Here is a 19242-nt window from a genome sequence, read left to right on the forward strand (position 1 = left end):
CCAGTTGCACAGAGTGGAGCTCAAATGAAAAAGAAAAGTGGCTTCCAAATTACCAGCGTGACCCCTGCTCAGATATCAGCTAGTATGAGCTCTAATAACAGCATAGCTGAGGATACGGAAAGCTACGATGACCTGGATGAGTCCCACACCGAAGACCTGTCTTCTTCGGAAATCTTGGATGTTTCTTTATCCAGGGCCACTGACTTGGGAGAACCTGAGAGGAGCTCTTCTGAAGAGACTTTAAATAACTTCCAAGAGGCAGAGACTCCAGGGGCTGTTTCGCCAAACCAGCCTCATCTTCCTCAGCAGCATGCTCCTCTGCCTCATCACACGCAGCAGAGTGTTGTGATCAATGGAAGTGTTCATCCCCATCATGTTCATCATCACCACCATCTTCACCACCACCATCATGGACACCATCATCCATCGCATCCTGGGGTGGGCAGTGCCCCAGTTTCTGGAGGACCGCCTCCCAGCCCATCGTTTAGAAAACTTTCAACAACTGGAAGCTCTGACAATGTTATATCAACTGCACCAGTTTCTGCTGCATCATCCACTGGTTCCCCAGCATCTGTTGTGTCCAATATCCGCACTACAAGTACTCCTGGCAATTTAGGTGTAAGTCCTGCTGCTGGAACTAGTACCTTAAATAATATGGGTGGTGGTAGTTCTAGTGTGGCAAGCAGTGTGCTTGGTACTATAAATTTAAGCAACATCACGAGTACTGGTAATGTAAATGCTCTGTCTGGAAGTAGCAGCAATGTTAATGTGAATATTTTGAGTGGTGTTGGCAATGGTACGAGTGCTTCCTCTAGTGTCATTAACAATGTTACGAATCCAACTGCAGGAATGGCAGTGGGATCAAGCCAGCAGCAGCCTGCATCTGGCACGTCAAGGTTTAGGGTTGTAAAATTAGATTCTAGTTCTGAACCTTTCAAAAAAGGTAGATGGACTTGCACCGAGTTCTATGATAAAGAAAACACTGTTGCCGTTTCAGAAGGAGTAGCAGTAAACAAAGCAGTAGAGACGATAAAACAAAACCCGCTTGAAGTGACTTCTGAAAGGGAGAGCACCAGTGGGAGTTCTGTTAGCAGCAATGTAAGCACACTGAGTCACTATACAGAAAGTGTGGGAAGCGGAGAAATGGGAGCACCTACTGTGGTACAGCAGCAAGCGTTTCAAGGTGTGGGTCCGCAGCAGATGGATTTTAGCAGCGCTGCTCCTCCGGCAATTCCAGCATCTAGTATACCACAGAGTGTTTCTCAATCACAGCTTGCACAAGTCCAGCTGCATTCTCAAGAAGTAAACTATCCGCAGCAGAAGCCAGGGGTCCAACCTCCTGCACAGGCCAGTCTAACCACTGTTACTGGGGTTCAGCCAGCCCCAGTTAATATACTAGGTGTATCCCCATCTCTGGGCCACCAGCAACCTGCCATTCAAAGTATGGCTCAACAGCAGCTCCCATATTCTCAGCCGGCGCAGCCTGTGCAGACTTTGCCAGTCGTGCAGCAGCAGCAGTTGCAGTATGGACAGCAGCAACAACAGCAGCAGCAGCAACAACAGGCGGTTCCTACGCAGATGGCTGCAGGTCACGTCAAGCCGGTGAACCAAAACTCCATTGCGGGGGCAATGCCGGACTACATCCAGCATCAGCAGATCCTTCAGACTCCAGCCCCTGCCATGCAGCCTGGTTCCACAGGAGTAGGAGCAGGGCAACCTGTTCCCGTTGCCCAGGCACAGAGCATGCAGCCTTCTGTACAGGCGCATCCAGCAGCTGCCCCATCTCAACCTGTTGTGCACGCTCCAGCGGCGATGCCGGGTGTAGGTACCAGTGGTCAGATGCTGAATGTTGGGCAGCAAGGAGGTGTAGCCGCTGTGGTGCAACCACCATCTGCTGCAAACCAAATTCCACCTCCGGTTATGCCGTCGACGGCTGCTCCTCCATCTTCACAAGTCGTGCAGCCTGTGCAGACGGGAATGATGCAGCAGGGTTTACAGGCTAGCACTTCAGGCCTTCCTCAGCAAATGGTCATTGCTCAGCAAAGCACCTTGTTACCTGTACAGCAGCAGGCGCAAGGAGTGGAATCTGTAGTCCAAGGGATGACTGGCCAGCAGCTGCCTGCCGTCAGCCCTATACCTTCTGCCAGTACTGTTCCCACACCAAGTCAAGCTGGTTCAGCTGTGCCTCCTGGCATACCTTCTGCTTCTATAGGTTTGGGACAACCACAAAATATAGCGCAAGCTTCGGCTGTGCAGAACGGGAACTTGGCTCCGAGCGTTAGTCAGCCTCCCTTGATATCAACAAGTATAGGTATGCCGGTGGCGCAGAGTGTGCCACAGCAGATACCGCTAAGCTCTACCCAGTTCCCCGCACAATCACTAGCTCAGTCAATTGTAAGCCAAACTGAAGATGGCAGACGCCCCACAGAACCTTCCGTAGCGGGTTTACCTCAAGCTGCCAGCAGCGAGAGTAGTGTTGGAGCAGCGGCTGTTTCGGATGGCGCTAGCAGCAGCATGCCGTCCTCTGCTTCCCTCTTTCCGCTGAAGGTGCTGCCATTGACAACGCCTCTCGTAGATGGTGAGGACGAGAGGTAAGGCTGCCCGTAACTTTATTAAAAGATAAACTGTCTGATAGTTTGATTTGCAGTAACTTGCAGGCCTCGTTACAGCCATTCTGTGAAACGAAGCGATATGATGTTTTTGTCTAATTAGAAATATGATTTCTCAGGTCTTGGCACATGTAGGTATTACATTAAAATACTTGTTTTTCTCTTGAGGGGGTGGGTTGTATTGATTATGCTCTCAAACTATTGCGTGGGTAAATTGTGTTTAACAATCTGTGACAGTGTGTATATTCCCATTGTATAGAGGAAGACAAAAGACTACTGTGGAATGTGGGTATGCTAGTGGTGATTGTAGTTTAGATTATTTATTATACTGAAGTAATTAATATTTATTCTTGGGTAGATTAGTTTTTTTTATAAGCCTAGACTTCATCCTGCCTCAGCTTCTCTTTTTCAAGTATTGACTTTACTCAGGTTGAACCAGTTGCGAGTCTGTGGTGTACGTAAGAAGCCTTCTTTTTGACAGCCAAGAGACGCTTTAGGCAAATGAGTATGGTGGGAAAAGAGAGGTTCAGCAACACCGTTGTGGCTCTTTAAATTGAACTTGGGGCACTTTTGGTCTTCGTGGTTTTGCTTCAAAGCATTAATCCATTGTGAGAGCTGCTCAGGCCTGCGGAGGCGTGGTGAGCCTTTAAGTCTGGTGCGCTGATTCTGTGCAGTCAGACTAAGAAACTGCACATATTCTCCCACCTTCACCTTTTCAGATAAATGACTGCTGGTCGGTCTTAATTGCATATGCATGTGAATATTGTCATTTCTTTGACAGCATGTGCAGAGAAGCTGTGTCAGTCCTGAAAGGCCATTGTGGGTGCAGGCTGAAGCAATCAGAACAGCAGTTTTAAAGTGCAATTGTTTGATATTAATTACGCGTGAAAATTCCTCACTGTATCGAGGACCTCTTGTGATACACGTTTGCAAATGGATGGGAGGACTGGTGGTTCTCCCAAGGAACTTTGTGTCTGGGGAGAAACTACGTTAGTGGGAGAAATGACTTCAAGATTGCCTTGGCAATGTGGGAGAGGACAGAAAAGAAAAACTAGAACTTGAGTGAGGAGACGAAATAAAGCATTAAACACTTTCAAGATGGGAAAAATGCCATAGCAATGTGTGGTAAAGCACTTAAATATCCTCTTGGTGCCGTAACTTGAATCAGAAGTAATACCAGTGGCCAAACTTTATTAAAAAAAAAAAAAGGGTTGCTGGGAGAGGCTGAATTCTTTTCTTAACATTGAAAATACTAACTCTATCAGCAGTGTCTGATTATGTTGATCATGAGGTGTTGACTGCCTTAGTGACTTTCATCACGTCTTTCTAAGATGCCAGAGAGCTATAATGAGTAGCAGCTTGTCTTCTAGCACTCCTGGAAGACAAGTTACAACACTGTTTCATTCTGATTATGTTTTTTGGTCAATAAGTATGTGAAGGTGGTAGAAGACAGACTGAGATGTTAAAGCCCAGGGTGTCACTGTTAATGCTACTCTCAGTCAATTTTCTCAGAAACACTGATTGGTTTTCCTTGGTTCAGTCTCTCTAAGCCAGGGCAGTAATCCTTTTCTTCACAGGTCCTGTTTGTGTTTGGTGGTGTGTTTTGTGTTGTTTGATGTGGTGTGTGTGATTTTTTTTTTTAAGCAACCAATGGAAAAAGCCACCTAAGCTTTCAGGGGATCCTAGCTGTGTAAGGCTAAGTAAGGGAAACATAAACTCATTTATACTTGGTGTTTTGGAAAATGACATCTAGCATGTGACTGTACCCTGATTTTAATAGCATACGAGAGCTGTTGGTCACGATTGGTAGTTTTTCCAGAATGTTTAAATCCCTCAGGGTAACAATAGCCAGAAATACCTTCTTCCTCTGGTATTTGGCTAGCCAGAGATCATATCCTTTTTTCTCCTGTGCACGTTGCGTCTTTGTTCAATCTGTCATCTCCAGGTAGGCTACACTTTTGTTTAGCTACAGTTGGAAAATCATTTAGATTCTTTAAACAGAGCAGGATATGACTCTATTAAATGGAGACCAAAAATAATTGTGTGTTTTTGTATGGCAGTAGTGGTCGAGTCGCTTTTCTGCACAATTAGATAATTTATATCAGCACTTCTCCCTGTATATCTGTCTGTGACATGGAAAACTTAGTGGGATTGCTTCTGTTTTCACTTCCAGCAGATCTCGGGGCAAGGTATCATTTGTGTTGTCATCTTGACTGTAATTTCTTTTGGCCTGGAGCTTATACCTCATCACTCACTACAGGCAGTGCAAGATAAAGAGTGTTGCTCTGCTTTGCTTTTCACTTCTCTGGCCATTGGATGTATCTAACTAAGAGTTCCCTTGAGAGTTATTTACCTATTTGTTAGTTTATTCCCCCTTTTACAGGAAATAAGGGGTAGCATGTTGTAAAAGTACATAAACATTTAATAAGCATGTATACTGTAAATGTGTGTGTATCAAATCCCTCTTTCTGTCAGTCTTCTGTGCACACATAGGTGTATCACTGAAGATTTCTATCAATACTTCCTAAGTGATTCTAAACCTGGCAAGGGAAAAGGTAGGAGAAAGAAGTAAGTGATGACATAATTGGGCCAGTGAAGAAGCTGTAAAATTCCATTTAGTGTGCCTTTGAAAAAGCATCTGACCCATGTAATACCTTGTTTAGATTAACTCCCAGCTTTCGTTAAACCTGTATATAATTGCGTTTAAAGGCGCGCCAGTATCTTTAAGTCTTTAGCCCTGTTCAGTTTTTAGAACACCGTTTGCAGCTTTTTCTATGCCTGTGATAAGGGTATAGTGTTTTAAATATAGACAGTGTGGAGTGTATATGCTTTGAAAACTGTAACCTTTATTTCCCTAGTATGATTTTTTTCTTAATAATTATTGTTTAATGTTCCCTCTGACTTGAAAGAAGACATATTAGAAATTAACTGCTTTGCAGAATGCGCTATGGAAAATTAATTTTCAAGCTTTATTTATTAAAGATACAATTAATATTATAATGGTTTCTGTATAAAAAAAAGTAAAAAAACCCCCCAAACTGAAACAGTACCTGAAAAACCACAAACCCAAGATCATACAATAAAACCAAAGTCAGCCCTAGGTCTTTTGACTAGTCTGTCTTCAGCGTGTTGGGTATGCTGTAGACATTTGTATGTTGGTACATTCATTGCGTCTTCTAGTATTTCAGGCTACAGAATGCAGGGCAAGTTATCTGTATGTTAAGTATAATTTTTTTCTTTTTTTTTTTTTTTACCTTGAGTCGTGGTACGAACTTGCTTAGTGCATGATTATCATAGTTTCTTGGATTTGTAGCAATTGCATCTATTTAGTTCAGTTATTAAATCCTGTCTGTTTTAGAAGTGGTCTTTTGAGCTTAGTATCTCATCTCTAGAACTGTAGAAGAGATTTCTTTAATTTTTATTCTTTTGAAACTTAGGTATGGAAAAATACATTTATATTGCAGTGAATTCTTCTGTGTGTTTACAGTGTTGCAAAATCAGTTTTGCATCTTCCTAGACAATGCTTTACTATGCTATAGATGCTCACAATAAGATTTTATACAGATTTGTATAGTACTTAAATTACCTGTAAAGTGAAAACTTAAATCAGTATATTTTACAGCATTTACAAAGGCTGCTGTGAATTTAAAAATAGCTTAATCTGAAAGGTTGTTTACCATTACTCAAAAGCAGATTTTGTGAATGAAGGATAAGAGAACTAATAACTGTCTCTCTGTCCTTGACAGCATTTCCTGTAGAGTTGCTTTCATTCTTTAGTCTGGTGCAAGTTGTTTTCACAGGTTTGTGCGTTTCATCCAACAGTGAAGCAAAAGAGGAAGAAGAGGTGATGATAAACACACAACACTGACATAGAGATTTGAAGTGTTCTTTATTACCTGACAGTCTCTCGTAGTTTTCTTTTTGAAGAGAAATTTTTATTAAAAAATCCATTTAGAACTGGATAGAGGGAAAAAATGGTGGTGGAAGTATTTTCTGTGTAGTATGTATATTTTGGCTTGTTAAATGTGTGGAGAAGCTGAAAAATTAAAGCTGAATGTGAGAACTGTAAGACTTGTGAACAGCCTTTGAGCATATCTAGTTGTAGTAACTAGTAACTTGTAAAGCAAGGGTACGGTCAGGAAATCAAATGAATTTTCATCGTGTATGCAAGTGTGTAGTAGGAATGAGGTACAAATGAGACTTTTGCAAATGTAATGGAATACGTGTTGGAGATGTTGATAAGCAGTGAGTGGACATGGAAGTAGAAATGGAAGTCTCAGTTAAGCATTTTTGATGCAGTAACTTTTGCATACTTTTGTAAGCTCTTAGAATTTTTATAGGTTTTTTTTATTTGCTGCAAGTTTTGTTTCTGTGTATTTGAAAAGGGAGAAGATACTTTCAGAAGATATTTCACAACAAAGGGTTTGTCACGGCTTAACAGATTTATGGTGTGGGGTGATTTTTTTTTTTTTTAGTTTTGTCCTAGGGGCAGTGTTATTTTCAATTTTTCAGATTTTAAACTTGCTTCAGAGTCTTACCATCAATTTGGAAATTGCCTGACTTGAGTTTTAGGGGATTTTTTTTGAAATGTCTCTTCATATCTTCAATTTGGCTATTTATGGAATTCGAAAAAAAAAAAAAATTACCCTCAGTAATGGTAAGTCACATGAGTAAAGAGGGCGCTTTGGCGAATAGAATGTAGCTGCTGTTGTGTCCTGCTGACAAGTTCAGCTTCTCATTTCATCTGATGAAATAAAATACCTACTGTTGGCAGAATTGCCTTTGTAAGCTCCCTGCTCTAACTAAAAAACAATGAGGAATTTAGAGTCTGCACCGTGTATGTCTGCTGGCCAGCTGTAGATGGCAATACCTGTTTAGATGGTCCTTTTTCTGGTGTTTTCTGTAGATGCATTTTCTACATGCCGCGATATGCTTTGAACTAAGGATTGCTACAGTGCTTGGTATTGTAGTTGGTATGTCTTTAAAGACAGGAAGTACCAACAGATTTCAGGGGGTTGTAAAAGCAGTAATTTAGCACTTAAGATAAGGCACATTGTTGGAGATGCTGAGAAATGCATCTCTCCAACTGGTAATGTGATTTCCAGAAAATGTTCCTTAGCACTACACTTTGGGCTGCTCTTTGAAGTACTGTTTAAGCAGATTAAAACATCTCTGTGTGTGTGTAAAACATCTTAAAATATTTAATATTGAAAAGCAATGTTTGTTACTGTCTCGGGATTTGCATTCTTTACATTGCAGAAATTAGAGTTTGCTGTTTGTCTGTGTATCCCTTAGAAGTTAACTGTGATGTAGATAATACCCCAGTAGAGTAATGACTGTTAACAGTCAGCGGTAAACTGGCAGAGTTCTGAGGATGGGAGGGGAAAATAATTTGAAGAAAATAACCACGACACCCCCCCCCCAACAAAAAAAAACCCAAACAGAGCAGTCATGTATTTTGCTTAAGCATAAGTAAAAAAAGACATACGGATAGCGTACCTATGCTACAAAAAAACCTGAAACAACACCCTGTAATAATGCTGTTCATTTCACAAAGGGTAATAAGGTAAATGAGGCTCTTCACACCTGTTGAACAGCTTAGGAAGTAGATCAAGCTGAAAACGGTAGTATTGCTGGTTTAGTCTTCTGGAAGAAGAAACTACACACACTGGAATATCAGTGTAATAATAGCAAGTGTATTCTTGGTATGAACTTTTTGGCAGTAATTTGTGGCCTGGGCTTCCACTCTGCTGTAGGTGAAATATAGAGAAGGATAGTGTGTATTTGTCCTCTTTGATGTAATGCCCTGGTTCTTTTTTATTCTTGATTAATCTCTGAGACTTGTGCTGTGTGTAGTATATATTATACGTTAATAAATGACTGAAAACTTTTTTTAAAAAGTGATCCTGTACCTTTCGTTTACTGTGCCTAAGCCACCAAGGGCAATGCTATAAGCAGAAGCATGCTCTAACAGTGTACAGAGCAGGGACTAAGGGTAAGATTATTCAGTAAATTATTTCATGGTAATGATCACCGTAAATAAGGAACCAGTTTATTCTCAGTGTGATAGTACAAGAAAATGTAGCCTGAAGCTAAGATGGAAAGAGCTCTTGAGTGACTGGAGATACGGCTTTATTTATTTTAGCCTATTCTAAAGCATTCACAGAGTTAGGAATGATGTGGTGGAAGTGCAGCATAATTAACGGTATCAAATTGGAGCACCTGATCATCCTCTGGTTTTAGTCTTGCAACACTCTGACTCTTTGGTCTGCCTTTGGAATTTGCTAACAAAGACAGTAATTGTGCTACAGTCAGTTGTGGTGTAGAACCACTTATCAGCTCATTTTTTTGCAAGCCTCCAAACACCTATTATGTATTATCAGTGTTTGAAACAGGATTTGGTTTGTGGTTCCACTGAAGCTGAAGAGACTTCTCCTGAGAGAGAGATTTAGAGGTTATAAATGTTTGTCAGAAAGGGATTGTAGTGGTCCCATGCGTGAAACTGCTAGAGCCTTGACTGGGATGGTTTAGGTTTTTTTATCGTTGTTGCTTACCTCATGAACTAAACGACTTGCTAATACCTACTAAATGAGGACTTCTGACTTGGGTGAAATGCAGAGATTAAGAAAGGTACTCCTCGCAGTTCAAATACAAAGTTATGCTTTAATAACTGAGCTTGTTCACTTTCTCAAGTGTTTTACATTTGTGAAGTAAGATTTTTAACGCTTGTTTTGGTAGAGTAGAAAAGTCACGGTAAACTTGATCACCATTCTTCTTTGAGCAAGCGATTAATTTGTTACTCTTCCTTAAAAGTATTTTAGCATTATTTTTTGTAAATTAGAAATTACTCAGTTTTTTTTTTAATCTACTCCATGCACTTAACTTACCCTTGCAGGTCTTGACTTTGTTTATGTTATTTTATTTTTTTTCAAAAAATTCAGTTAGTAATTTTCCATCATAGTATTTAAAGTTAAAGTAGCTCTACATTGAGCCGGAACATTACTACTGTAAGTTAAAAATAATGCTATATGAATTAGAAACATTTAAACTTGGCTATATAAACATAGAAATATTTTTCAGATTGTGTTGCCTCCATATGTGCTTCATATATGAAGTCAAGTTTTCACCACAGTGCTAAGCGTGAAAAATTCACATGCAGGTCTGTCTTACGTTTGGGCACTCAGGCCATTGTGTGTTGTCACGTGCTTTTTAAATGCTTTTTCTTTGTGGTTAAGTGCTTATTACACTGTTTTTGAGGTGCTTAGTGTTACTGAAGCTTCATGTATTGAGTACCTTTGACGTATATTGAAGTATTGTAGACATCCAGGCTTGAAGTTCTTGTCCCAGTTGATAATTTTTTTCTTGCAGTGCAGGGATAATGATGGTCCAGAACAGTCAGAGTTCAACAGAGTTCAACAGAGAATGACTTCCTAAAAAAAATACCCTTTATAATTTGTCTTCCTTGCTGAGGGTTGTAGGTGTTCTACAAACTGAAAGGCATGCAGAATTTTAAAAGTACATTAGTATGGAGTAGGAAGTAAAGGAGTTTGATATTTCATTTATCATTGAGGATTAGAAATTTTAACACATTTTTGAAGCTTCCTGCTTGAAGAGCAACAGTACCACTAATGTTTGTTTCTTCACAAGGAAACTTTCAGAAAATTGTGCTTCATATTTATTTTAATAAAACTTAAGGGATCTTTTGATCATCTGTTTGTATACTTTTGAATAACCCATTCATCTGAGTATAATGGAGGAGTATAGTTTTATACATTTCTGAAACAGGTAGCAGAAGATCTTGCCTAAGTTTAGACTTAACAGAAAGGTCTAGTTGGGCCCACACTCTGTTAAAAAAAAATAAAAATGTAGACAGCATTTCTAGTAAGGTATTGATTTGATAGCAACTGGAAGTTGTTTCTAGAGTGTTTCATAAGTGTGCTCAGCCACTTGGCCAGGGAAATTATTTGAGCTTGTGTGTGACTTAAGCACTTGTCCAGTGTTCTGTCTGTATGTCTGGATTTTTTTGGGTTTTTTGTGGTTTTTTTTTGACTGTTTTAATTAGCATGGATATCCACCAGGAACTTTTCGGGGCTCTATTTTCTTTACGTGTCATCAAGAATTGACCTTCTCCAGCCCTTGCTTCAGCAGCAGTGTCAAAGTACTGTGCTAAGTGTTAGGCACAGTACTGAAAGCTGATGAAAATGTGGATATGTGTTCAACAATAGTTTTAGTGCCTTAATGTATTTAATATTATTACTGTACTGCAATATAGTTCTTGAAGATGAGTTGTGTACCAAGCAGTGTGCTTGGTTTGTTCCTGCAATATCAGAAAGTAGAAATGAAATGTAAATTATACCATTTTTTTTTGATAGACATTGTTAATCTTTTATTTGTAATTCGTTGTCTCATGAGTCAATAACAGTCCTAGTTATTGGTAACCAAGTGTTAATCTTCTTTGATTCTTAGATATCTAGTCAGCAGTACTTTTAATTGCATAAAGCTTAAGTTTCTGAATTTAGCATCTGTTGAATTGGTTGTGCTTGGTTTAGAAATGGTATTTTCCTCCAAATCATTGTAAACAAAGGTACCATGTAGAAACAACTTTTAATGTTTTTTACAGTAACTTTGAACTCTGTGCAAGTAGAGGGATGAAATCCTTGTCAAGATGAGAGAAGACTTAAATGCTTTTTAAGCTTCCTCTGACCTTTACCCAATTCTGTTACAGTTGTGTTTAGATGGGAGAGATGATGACCAACAGTCATGACTTACATAAGAAACTGTAGAAGTCAGAGAATTCAAAACATGTTAAATTCATGTTTCTATATAATTGTTATTAGCTAATAAGGAAGATTTTGATTGAAAATTACCCAGTATCTCTTGTGGAATTGCTTTAACTTCTGTTGTGACTGCAGTTTTGAAATGCTTCTCTTTTTAAAGAAGTGCAAGCAAGAACTTTTCAGGCGGAATCTGAATCGTGACTTAATTGGCATATATTGCTGCTGAGTTGGGGTAAGCATAGTCAAAAAATAAACTTCTGTAGATTTTCCTGGAAGATTATTTTCAGCTTGGTAATTTTACTGGATGAATATGTCAAAGTCTCGTAATGGAGTTTTTGTACCACGTGGAAGGATTCCATATTTCTCTGAGGAGGTCTGTGGACTGTAACAGCATTTTAATTCTTACTTTCAGGTTGAGACTGACAAGTGAAGTGCTTTTTTTTTCCTCTAGGATTTTGTGAAGGTTCGTGCCTGCCCTATAGAAATGCATGTAAGGAGAAGTAGAGCAACTCCAAGATGTTTCATCGTGGTTGTGTGTAAACTTGTGCACAGTATTAATTGTTACCTCTTGATGTTGCTTGCAGTAGAGGATTCTCAAACTGTAAGCATCTCTGAAATCTGACAAGGAAGGATTTTGTAATAATAATTAGTTTACATTCAGCGTTATAGTTTTTTATAAGCTATGTAGTGAAAATTTTGACCTGGCTTTAACTTGAAATTACTACTAAACATCTTTATTTATTTTTAAATTCCTTGATCTGAAATTTCGAGTGTTCTGTATCCCTATATGTGTGTGTGAGGACGTTAATTATTACTAAAATTATTATTCAGTATTCAATTTCAATATGAGAAAGCTTAATTATTAAAAAAAAGCAGAAACAAAAAGCCAACAACCCTAAACAAACTTGCTGCTGAGAGAAGGAGCAATTGCAGCTCGTAGTTTATAAATTCTTAGATTCTTACAAAATAAAGACCAAGTGAAAATAAGAGGAAATTTGAGTTAATGGCTAGATATTTTAAGTACTTGTTAAATAATTTACTGAGGCACTCAAATGAATTCAAGGTATAAACGTACCTCTTTAATCTGTTGAGTGAGATTATTATGTTAAGAATGGATCAGCATATTGCACTGCCAAGTGTTCTTTTAGGAGGCCTAATATCCTAAATTGGGTGAAATGGCAAGTTACTCATAAATGCTCAGGCACTGGTGCGGGATGTGCATGTGCCTCCCTGTCTTTTCTTTCTTATCAAACTTTTGAGGCTCCTTCCAGTTCTGTAATTGCTTGTGAGAGAGAGGAGTTCCTGAGCATGTATTTGATTGGAGAGAGAGGGGGCAGGAGAGAAGGTGTGAAGTGTTTATGATAGTGGGTTTAGTCCTTTTTTTTTTTTTTTTCTTTCTTTTTCTGGCGGGGAAAGGGATTTTAAAGTTTGAAATTACATCCGGCGTATGTGCATTAGAGCCAAGTATACGTGGTTGTTGGCAATACAGCTGTCTCTTACTTATGGTGTAGTAGCTAAAAGGCTGTAAATCTGGGCTCCGCTTTATAACAAAGAGCGGAGGAGATGATCCTAAAGGACTTACTCTCTGATGTACGTATCGTTTCTGAGTTGATTTTTTCAGGCAAAATCTGAAGTATTTTTAGTGGTTCTTGGAAAAAACATAGGAGCAAAACTGAGTAGTGACTTGTGTATCCCTGCAGACATGTACTCTGTTAATAACCAAATATCTCATCTCTGGAATTCTACTGCACTGAAAATTGAGTCAGCTTTTTGTCATGAAAGCATCGGTTAGCCTCTTTTGTATGTTTTCACTGACTCTCCTCTTGGGATGTGTAGATTCTTAGTGCAGCTTGCTTGTGAGGAAGGATGGCAAAGTAAATGAGCAGGCTGTTTCATTGGAGATTAATGTGTAAAGGGAAGATGATGATTTTACATGAAGTTATTTTCAACTTCTAAAGGAGTGTGGTCTGTGGAAGAGGGACAGCAAATATTAACAAGTTATAGCAGACAGTTGTGTGGCTAGCAAGAGTTAACTTCACTTTTTGCATTTGCCTGACAATCAGAATACAATCTTTGGGAATCTTTAATGTGTATATTTGCTATCCAAATAGTTAAAATAGTTTGAACATATTTTTTTTTAGTGCCTGTGAAGTTACTGGATAAAAGTGTTTTGTCTGAAAACATCACAAACAGTCCTTCGAAGAATTAGGTAAAGGACTTTGAATTGTGTGAAGTGCTTATAGATATTTTCAGATAGGATTGTCTTGATATTTACTGACCTAAAAAGTGTTAAAGCAAGCCATACATTAATACCTTTTAATTGGAGAAACATTTAAGGAAGTTTTTCTTTTAAAAGTTGTATTTTTAAAAAAGTTCCTTCCTACACCAACCTATGAACATGGTAGACTAAACCATACTTCATGCTTTGGGAACATGTGTGTTTTATAAATATCTGAAATGCTTTATTCATTTTTACCCTGCAAGAACAACAAAAAAAAAAGCCCGAACAAACCAGTCGGAAACATTGGGATATATTGTTTTGTTAAATGATGGAGTTTGAATATTATATTAGCTGGAAGATCAAGTCAGGTCAATGTCAAATCCATGCAGTTACCCAAACTCCTGAATTCCTCCTCTTTCTTTTCTGTACTTTCGGCTTTTAAAAATTCTCTAATGCAGAAAATTTACAAATACTCTTTAGAATTACTTTCTCAGAGTTTGCATTCAGATGGTTCTGGAACAGGATGACTTTGATAGTTACTAGACCTGCTGTCAGTGACTTGAGAAGAAAGTTGCTATTTTCTGGATTAAGTCTGTAGCCTTTGTGTATGCAGACAAATCTTCCCGTGCTTTTGTTACTGTGTTAGCTAGAACAGTCACACAGATTGCATTTGTAGATTAATATTGCCACGTAGCTTTTCACAATTTGGCAGAGGCAGCTTGGCACTGTGAGGTCTGTGTTCAGAAATGTTCAAATGCAAGTTGTTTTTATTTTTTTTTTTAGGAAATTTTAATATACATTCGTAAAGCTTCTGTAAATTATATAGTAGAACTTCTTTGACAATGCCATTTATACAAAAAACTTCAACTTTCTTGGACACCGTTCCAAAGAGTGTAATTAATATGAGTAATCATATAATATGAAACTATCTCCCATAGCATTTTATATACTAAATATACAGTCTATACTAAGGTGCACATTAAAATACTTTGAGTGTGATGGGTGAACAATGGATGTTTTAACTTTTGCCTGTTGGTTGCATGTTTTCAGCCTCTTACTTATGTTGCTTCTAATGATGAGGCATGATGTAGAAACAAAGCTTTCAGAAATCAGGAGGTTGCTGGAAAGATCTAGATTCTTCTTCAGAAATAAGAGTTTAAAAAGTAACTACCATTGGTAGTTTAATCTGTCTAAAATGACCACCAAAGAAATGTAGAAGTGTTAAGTGCTGGGAAAAGCAGGTGCTTTTCTTTTTGAAAGAGTATCCAGTCATGTCTGAATACTACTTAACTACAGTGCCTGTCAGTGAATGTGACTAGTTGCTGTGAGGCTGCCCTGAAGTGCTAAGCAAAGATTGTTTGTCATCTCAGTCTGGTAGGAAACAGTTTGAAATGCAGTATCTGAAAAGAGACTTGCCATTTTTTTTCTTCTGAAGTAAGCAGTTTTTCTCTCTGCAAATACACTGATGTTAATGAGTTGAGTTAGGAGTGCATGGACATGAAATTTGAAAATTAAGGCTCATCTCTTCAGTTCTGGCTTTTCTGAAAACTGAAATTAAACACAGATTTTTGAAACATGGCAGTGAACACCTAAAATGCCACAGTGACTGCTGTTGACTTGGTAGCTTGAAGGACACATTTGTGTTAATTCGTCTAATCAAGTAGTTGATAACAACAGTAGAAAAAAGAGCTGCTGAAGGAATCTGAACAGAGCCCTGTGGAGAGCTTGGAAAATTCTGAATGGATGTTTGTGTTATGGAGCAGTTTGCAGTGGAGATTCTGAACCTTTAGCCTTTACAAGAAAGATATTTAGAAGTGTGTGTGCTAGAGTGGGTTCTGTAGAGTTGGTCTAGCATGACTGAGTGTTGCGGGGATGCTGTGTATATCCTTGGAAGTGACTGTTTTGATTGATGCTTAACTATTGAGGCCAGCATCTTCCAAAATTACAAATAATAGAAGCAACTAGCTGATGTTAATTGTAGATTTATGGGGTTAGCATATTTTATGTGCATGCAAATTGCATTTCAAGGTTTCCTGATGTATTTATTTTGCTTGATGTGAACTGTTTGTGTTGTAGCTTCACTTTATTACTCTGTTTATATGCTTAAGTACAGCCTTCAAAACTTTTGTTCTGCTCTTTTCCTGATAATGTTGGCAAAATGAGGCACTTGCAGAGCAAGGTTGTGCTGCTTGAACTTGTGCATCCTGTTTCTAAGCCTGGTTTTAGTTGGAAGAGACCTTGAAGATTGTCAAGTCCAACAAATGTCTTAAGTTCTTCTTCAGCACCTTGTGTCCTGTGCTTTTGCCACTTGTCCAGTGTGGTTCAGCATCTGACGTTCTTTGCTCGAGAACTCTTGATTAACGGTAAATACTTTTGGTTCAGGAGAATGAGGCTTTCTCTTGGTGAGTTTTTACAGCAGAAGCAATGAAAGGGGGTAAGAGAAAGGGGTGATTAAATAAGTTTGTGTTCTGCTAATTCCTCTTGTCAGACTGTGGGAAGACCTCAGTTGTATTATTTTCCCTTCTTTGTTTTCCTAAAGCGTCACTCTTACTTAACCAGAAGCCCTTTGTATTGTCCTGGTAGGCTAGGTTTGCTTGTTTCTAATGTTTGGTACCAGCAGGAAGTGAAGCTGGTGTTAGGGCCGGTGGCTTTCCTTTTATCTGGCTTCACACAGACATTCTTCAAGCCTAATGGAGTGTCTTATCTACTCGCTTTTGCATTTGTAAGGAATTGCCACTCTACCCACAGTTACTATGGTGAATTAATTTAAGAGTTCCAAATTGGTTGCCAAATGTGCCAAAACAGTAATTTGGTTTTGGTGTGGACAGATACAAAGCCCAGAATGCCTGTATTTTATATTAAGTGAGTACTTAAGCCCTTGCAAACAAAAAGCTAAGTTAAGGCCTGCTGTGTCACTGGAGCCTGTCCTGCAACATCTCAGAATTCAATTGTAGTGTTGTACCTTTTTTGCTGAAGATGATCTCCAGGGATTAAAAGGAATTCAAAATGAAATGGCAAAGTAATACTGAAACCAAGAAACAAATCTCTAAAGCTGAATAATAAAGCTATAATATATCATATTTCTGATAGGCCATTATGAGTCATTGTCTCTAAAGCTACGATAACATGTCCAGTTTTTGGTACTTTAAATTATAAATGAGAACTACTTTAGAACAAGATCTGAACCTTATGTGACCTTAAATAATTTGGTAACAAGAGGACCCTGGTAAAATTGCCTCGGCTACTTTTAAGGACGGTTTTTGTTTGTGGAGCTCATTGCCACATGGTCCTGTGGAGGCCTCAAAATCCCCGCAGCACTTAGAGCAAAAAATATATGTGCATGCGTATGTGTGTTTAAGCAGGAGATGATAAAGAATTATAGTAGGATATGGAAAATTAAATTACTTTTGGCTTAAGCTTCTAGGATTATTCATAGCTAATTCAGGGGTAGCAAGTATATCTTTGAGATACATCTACTGTAGTTGCTACTTTCACCTTTTTCGGTGGCTTTTGGAGAACTTGGTGCTGACAACGGTTAAAGAGAGGATACTGCTCCGTACCTTCTTATTCTTAGTTTGCTAGAAATAAACTAAAAATTATTTTTCTTTAAATTTTATTGAAAATAGTGTGAAAGTATGAGGGCACGAGGAAACATTATCAAATAGAAAAACAGAGGTACAGAAGGAGGCCATATGTAACCTTGACTAAAGGTTGTTGAAATGTGAATGATTGCAGTTGATCCCATGGTTGCTGAAAACCAGCTTGGATGCCGTGATGCGTTACTGACTTTGTCGAGTAGCAAAAGTTCAGAGATGGTTGCACATTTATAATAGAAGAAGGTGTAACAACTGCCTTGCTCCTGTAAAAGCATAGGTCAGAAATTCAGATGTCATGTAAGCAGAAGCAAGATATTTACAGTTTCGTTAACAACAAAAACACTTATTTAAAATCGTTACTTTTCAGGAAGCTGTTCTCGTGCTTGAAAAATCTAATGGTCAGCACAGCAATGGTTTAAAATAGCATTTTGGATGCTATAGCACTGGCATTAGAGCGCCATTGGCAAATGTCCAGGAGGCCTATAAAAGGAGAGAAGTGCTTTAAATGTTAAAGTTTCTGATGTTTGAATTTTCTAAAATTTTAAAATTAAATGCCTATTAAACAAAATGTTTGAGAGAGAACTTAAAATGCCTACAAAGGCATGTGAGATAGCAACAGTTCTTGGGAACACAGTAGAATTAAATTGATTATAGGAGTGCACATAGGGTAGCTAGCTGTGAAGAATTACTAAAGTTGTACAGAGTAATGAAGTAATGAGAAATAAATTTCAGCAGTTGGATTTTTGTGCTCTCCCTGCTTGTGTATTTTTCAAATTGTTGCTTCTACATCGGGATACACTGTAGGCATTTCTAGGCTCGTTCTTCTTTATGAACATATTTGTATGTTTAGTGCCTATGTAGTGGAATTCAAGTATGTGATTTGTCCTTTTACAGGACACATCAAGTACCAAGAGGGAGGAATGGTTTTTTAGCGGCCTCCTTCCCTGCTCCTCCCAGAGTCATCTTTGGTAGTTACACGCTGCCTCAGGGGAGGAAAGATGCCTTCTGATGTGATAACCCCTCTTAAGTGTGTCTGTGGATAACTCAGTTAGCTCTTGCTAATGAATAAATAGGCAAGTAGCAGGCATGTACAATTAATGGGGTCTCAGTTTTACTGCCGTCTGCAAAGGGCTCTGAATAAAAGACCTGAAATGCTTCCTGCTCTTCCCCTTCCAATTCTGTCAGCTAAATGCTGTTACGGAAGTTGCTCTGATCTTCACAATTAAAAAAAAACGTTAACAGGACAGTTCAGATGGCATCGTGCCTGTTGCAAATGCTTCATGCAGTTGCAACCAGGACGATAACAATCATTTTAAAGAGCGTTACCAAGACTCTGAGATCTGGCATGACTTTTCCAAGCAATTCCACATCACAGTGCTGCTTTTTTCAACTGCTTTAAGTGGAGGAGGAATTTGATTTTATGCTACCAATAAATTCTAGAGCATGTTTTTCAGGACTTCCAGATTTCTAGAGTTGCTGGCATATCAAATGCTCTGGAGATCAGTGAGCACGTCAGAGGTCACTAAACCCTAAAGGAGGCAAGTAATCTACTTAGGGGTTTTTTTATGACTTTATTTAGAACTTCCAGTTTGTAATATATTGAAAACAGCTTTCTTTTCATTGTATTATGCTTCTGTCTTAGTCCATCCAGCAGCAGACTCTTTACACAGAGTAGAATGTGTGTATCTTGTCCATCTGTGGAAATGAATACTTTGCTTAGTGAATTTGTAATTGGACAAGACCTGAGTATGATCCCTGAAGTACTGTTGTGAGAAGGACTTCAGTCAAACCCTGGGTTCTCTCCTTATCAGGTGGCTATCGGCTACATACAAGTATTGTATTTGATCTACAACACCTGTTTGAGGAATCCTACTTCAGAAGCTGGAGGAGTCTGCAGACTTTGCAGGGCTTGTACTTAGTGTTTGGAGAGGATGTTTGATTAGCTTTTAAAGCAGAGTGTGATGTGGATTGTACACAAATAATGCAGTTATGTTGCAAGTTGGCAGCGAGGGGAGTGAAAAAATTAGTAATGCAGGAAG

At 38.7% G+C, this 19242-nt stretch overlaps 1 protein-coding gene across 1 annotated transcript in view; it reads left to right on the forward strand.

Moving 5' to 3' along the window:
• LOC104276679 (TSC22 domain family protein 1) overlaps positions 1 to 2591 on the forward strand; it is a gene marked incomplete at its 3' end in the record, with an annotated part of 2866 nt that extends 275 nt beyond the window's left edge. The window contains exon 2 of the mRNA XM_009873087.1: positions 5 to 2591. Within this exon, the coding sequence (XP_009871389.1) occupies positions 5 to 2591 (2587 nt within the window). The remainder of the gene's footprint in view (positions 1 to 4) is intronic.
• Between the last annotated feature and the right edge of the window lie 16651 nt (positions 2592 to 19242).

The sequence above is a fragment of the Apaloderma vittatum genome, unplaced genomic scaffold (assembly GCF_000703405.1).
Source record: "Apaloderma vittatum isolate BGI_N311 unplaced genomic scaffold, ASM70340v1 scaffold18987, whole genome shotgun sequence".
Classification (NCBI taxonomy): Eukaryota; Metazoa; Chordata; class Aves; order Trogoniformes; family Trogonidae; genus Apaloderma; species Apaloderma vittatum.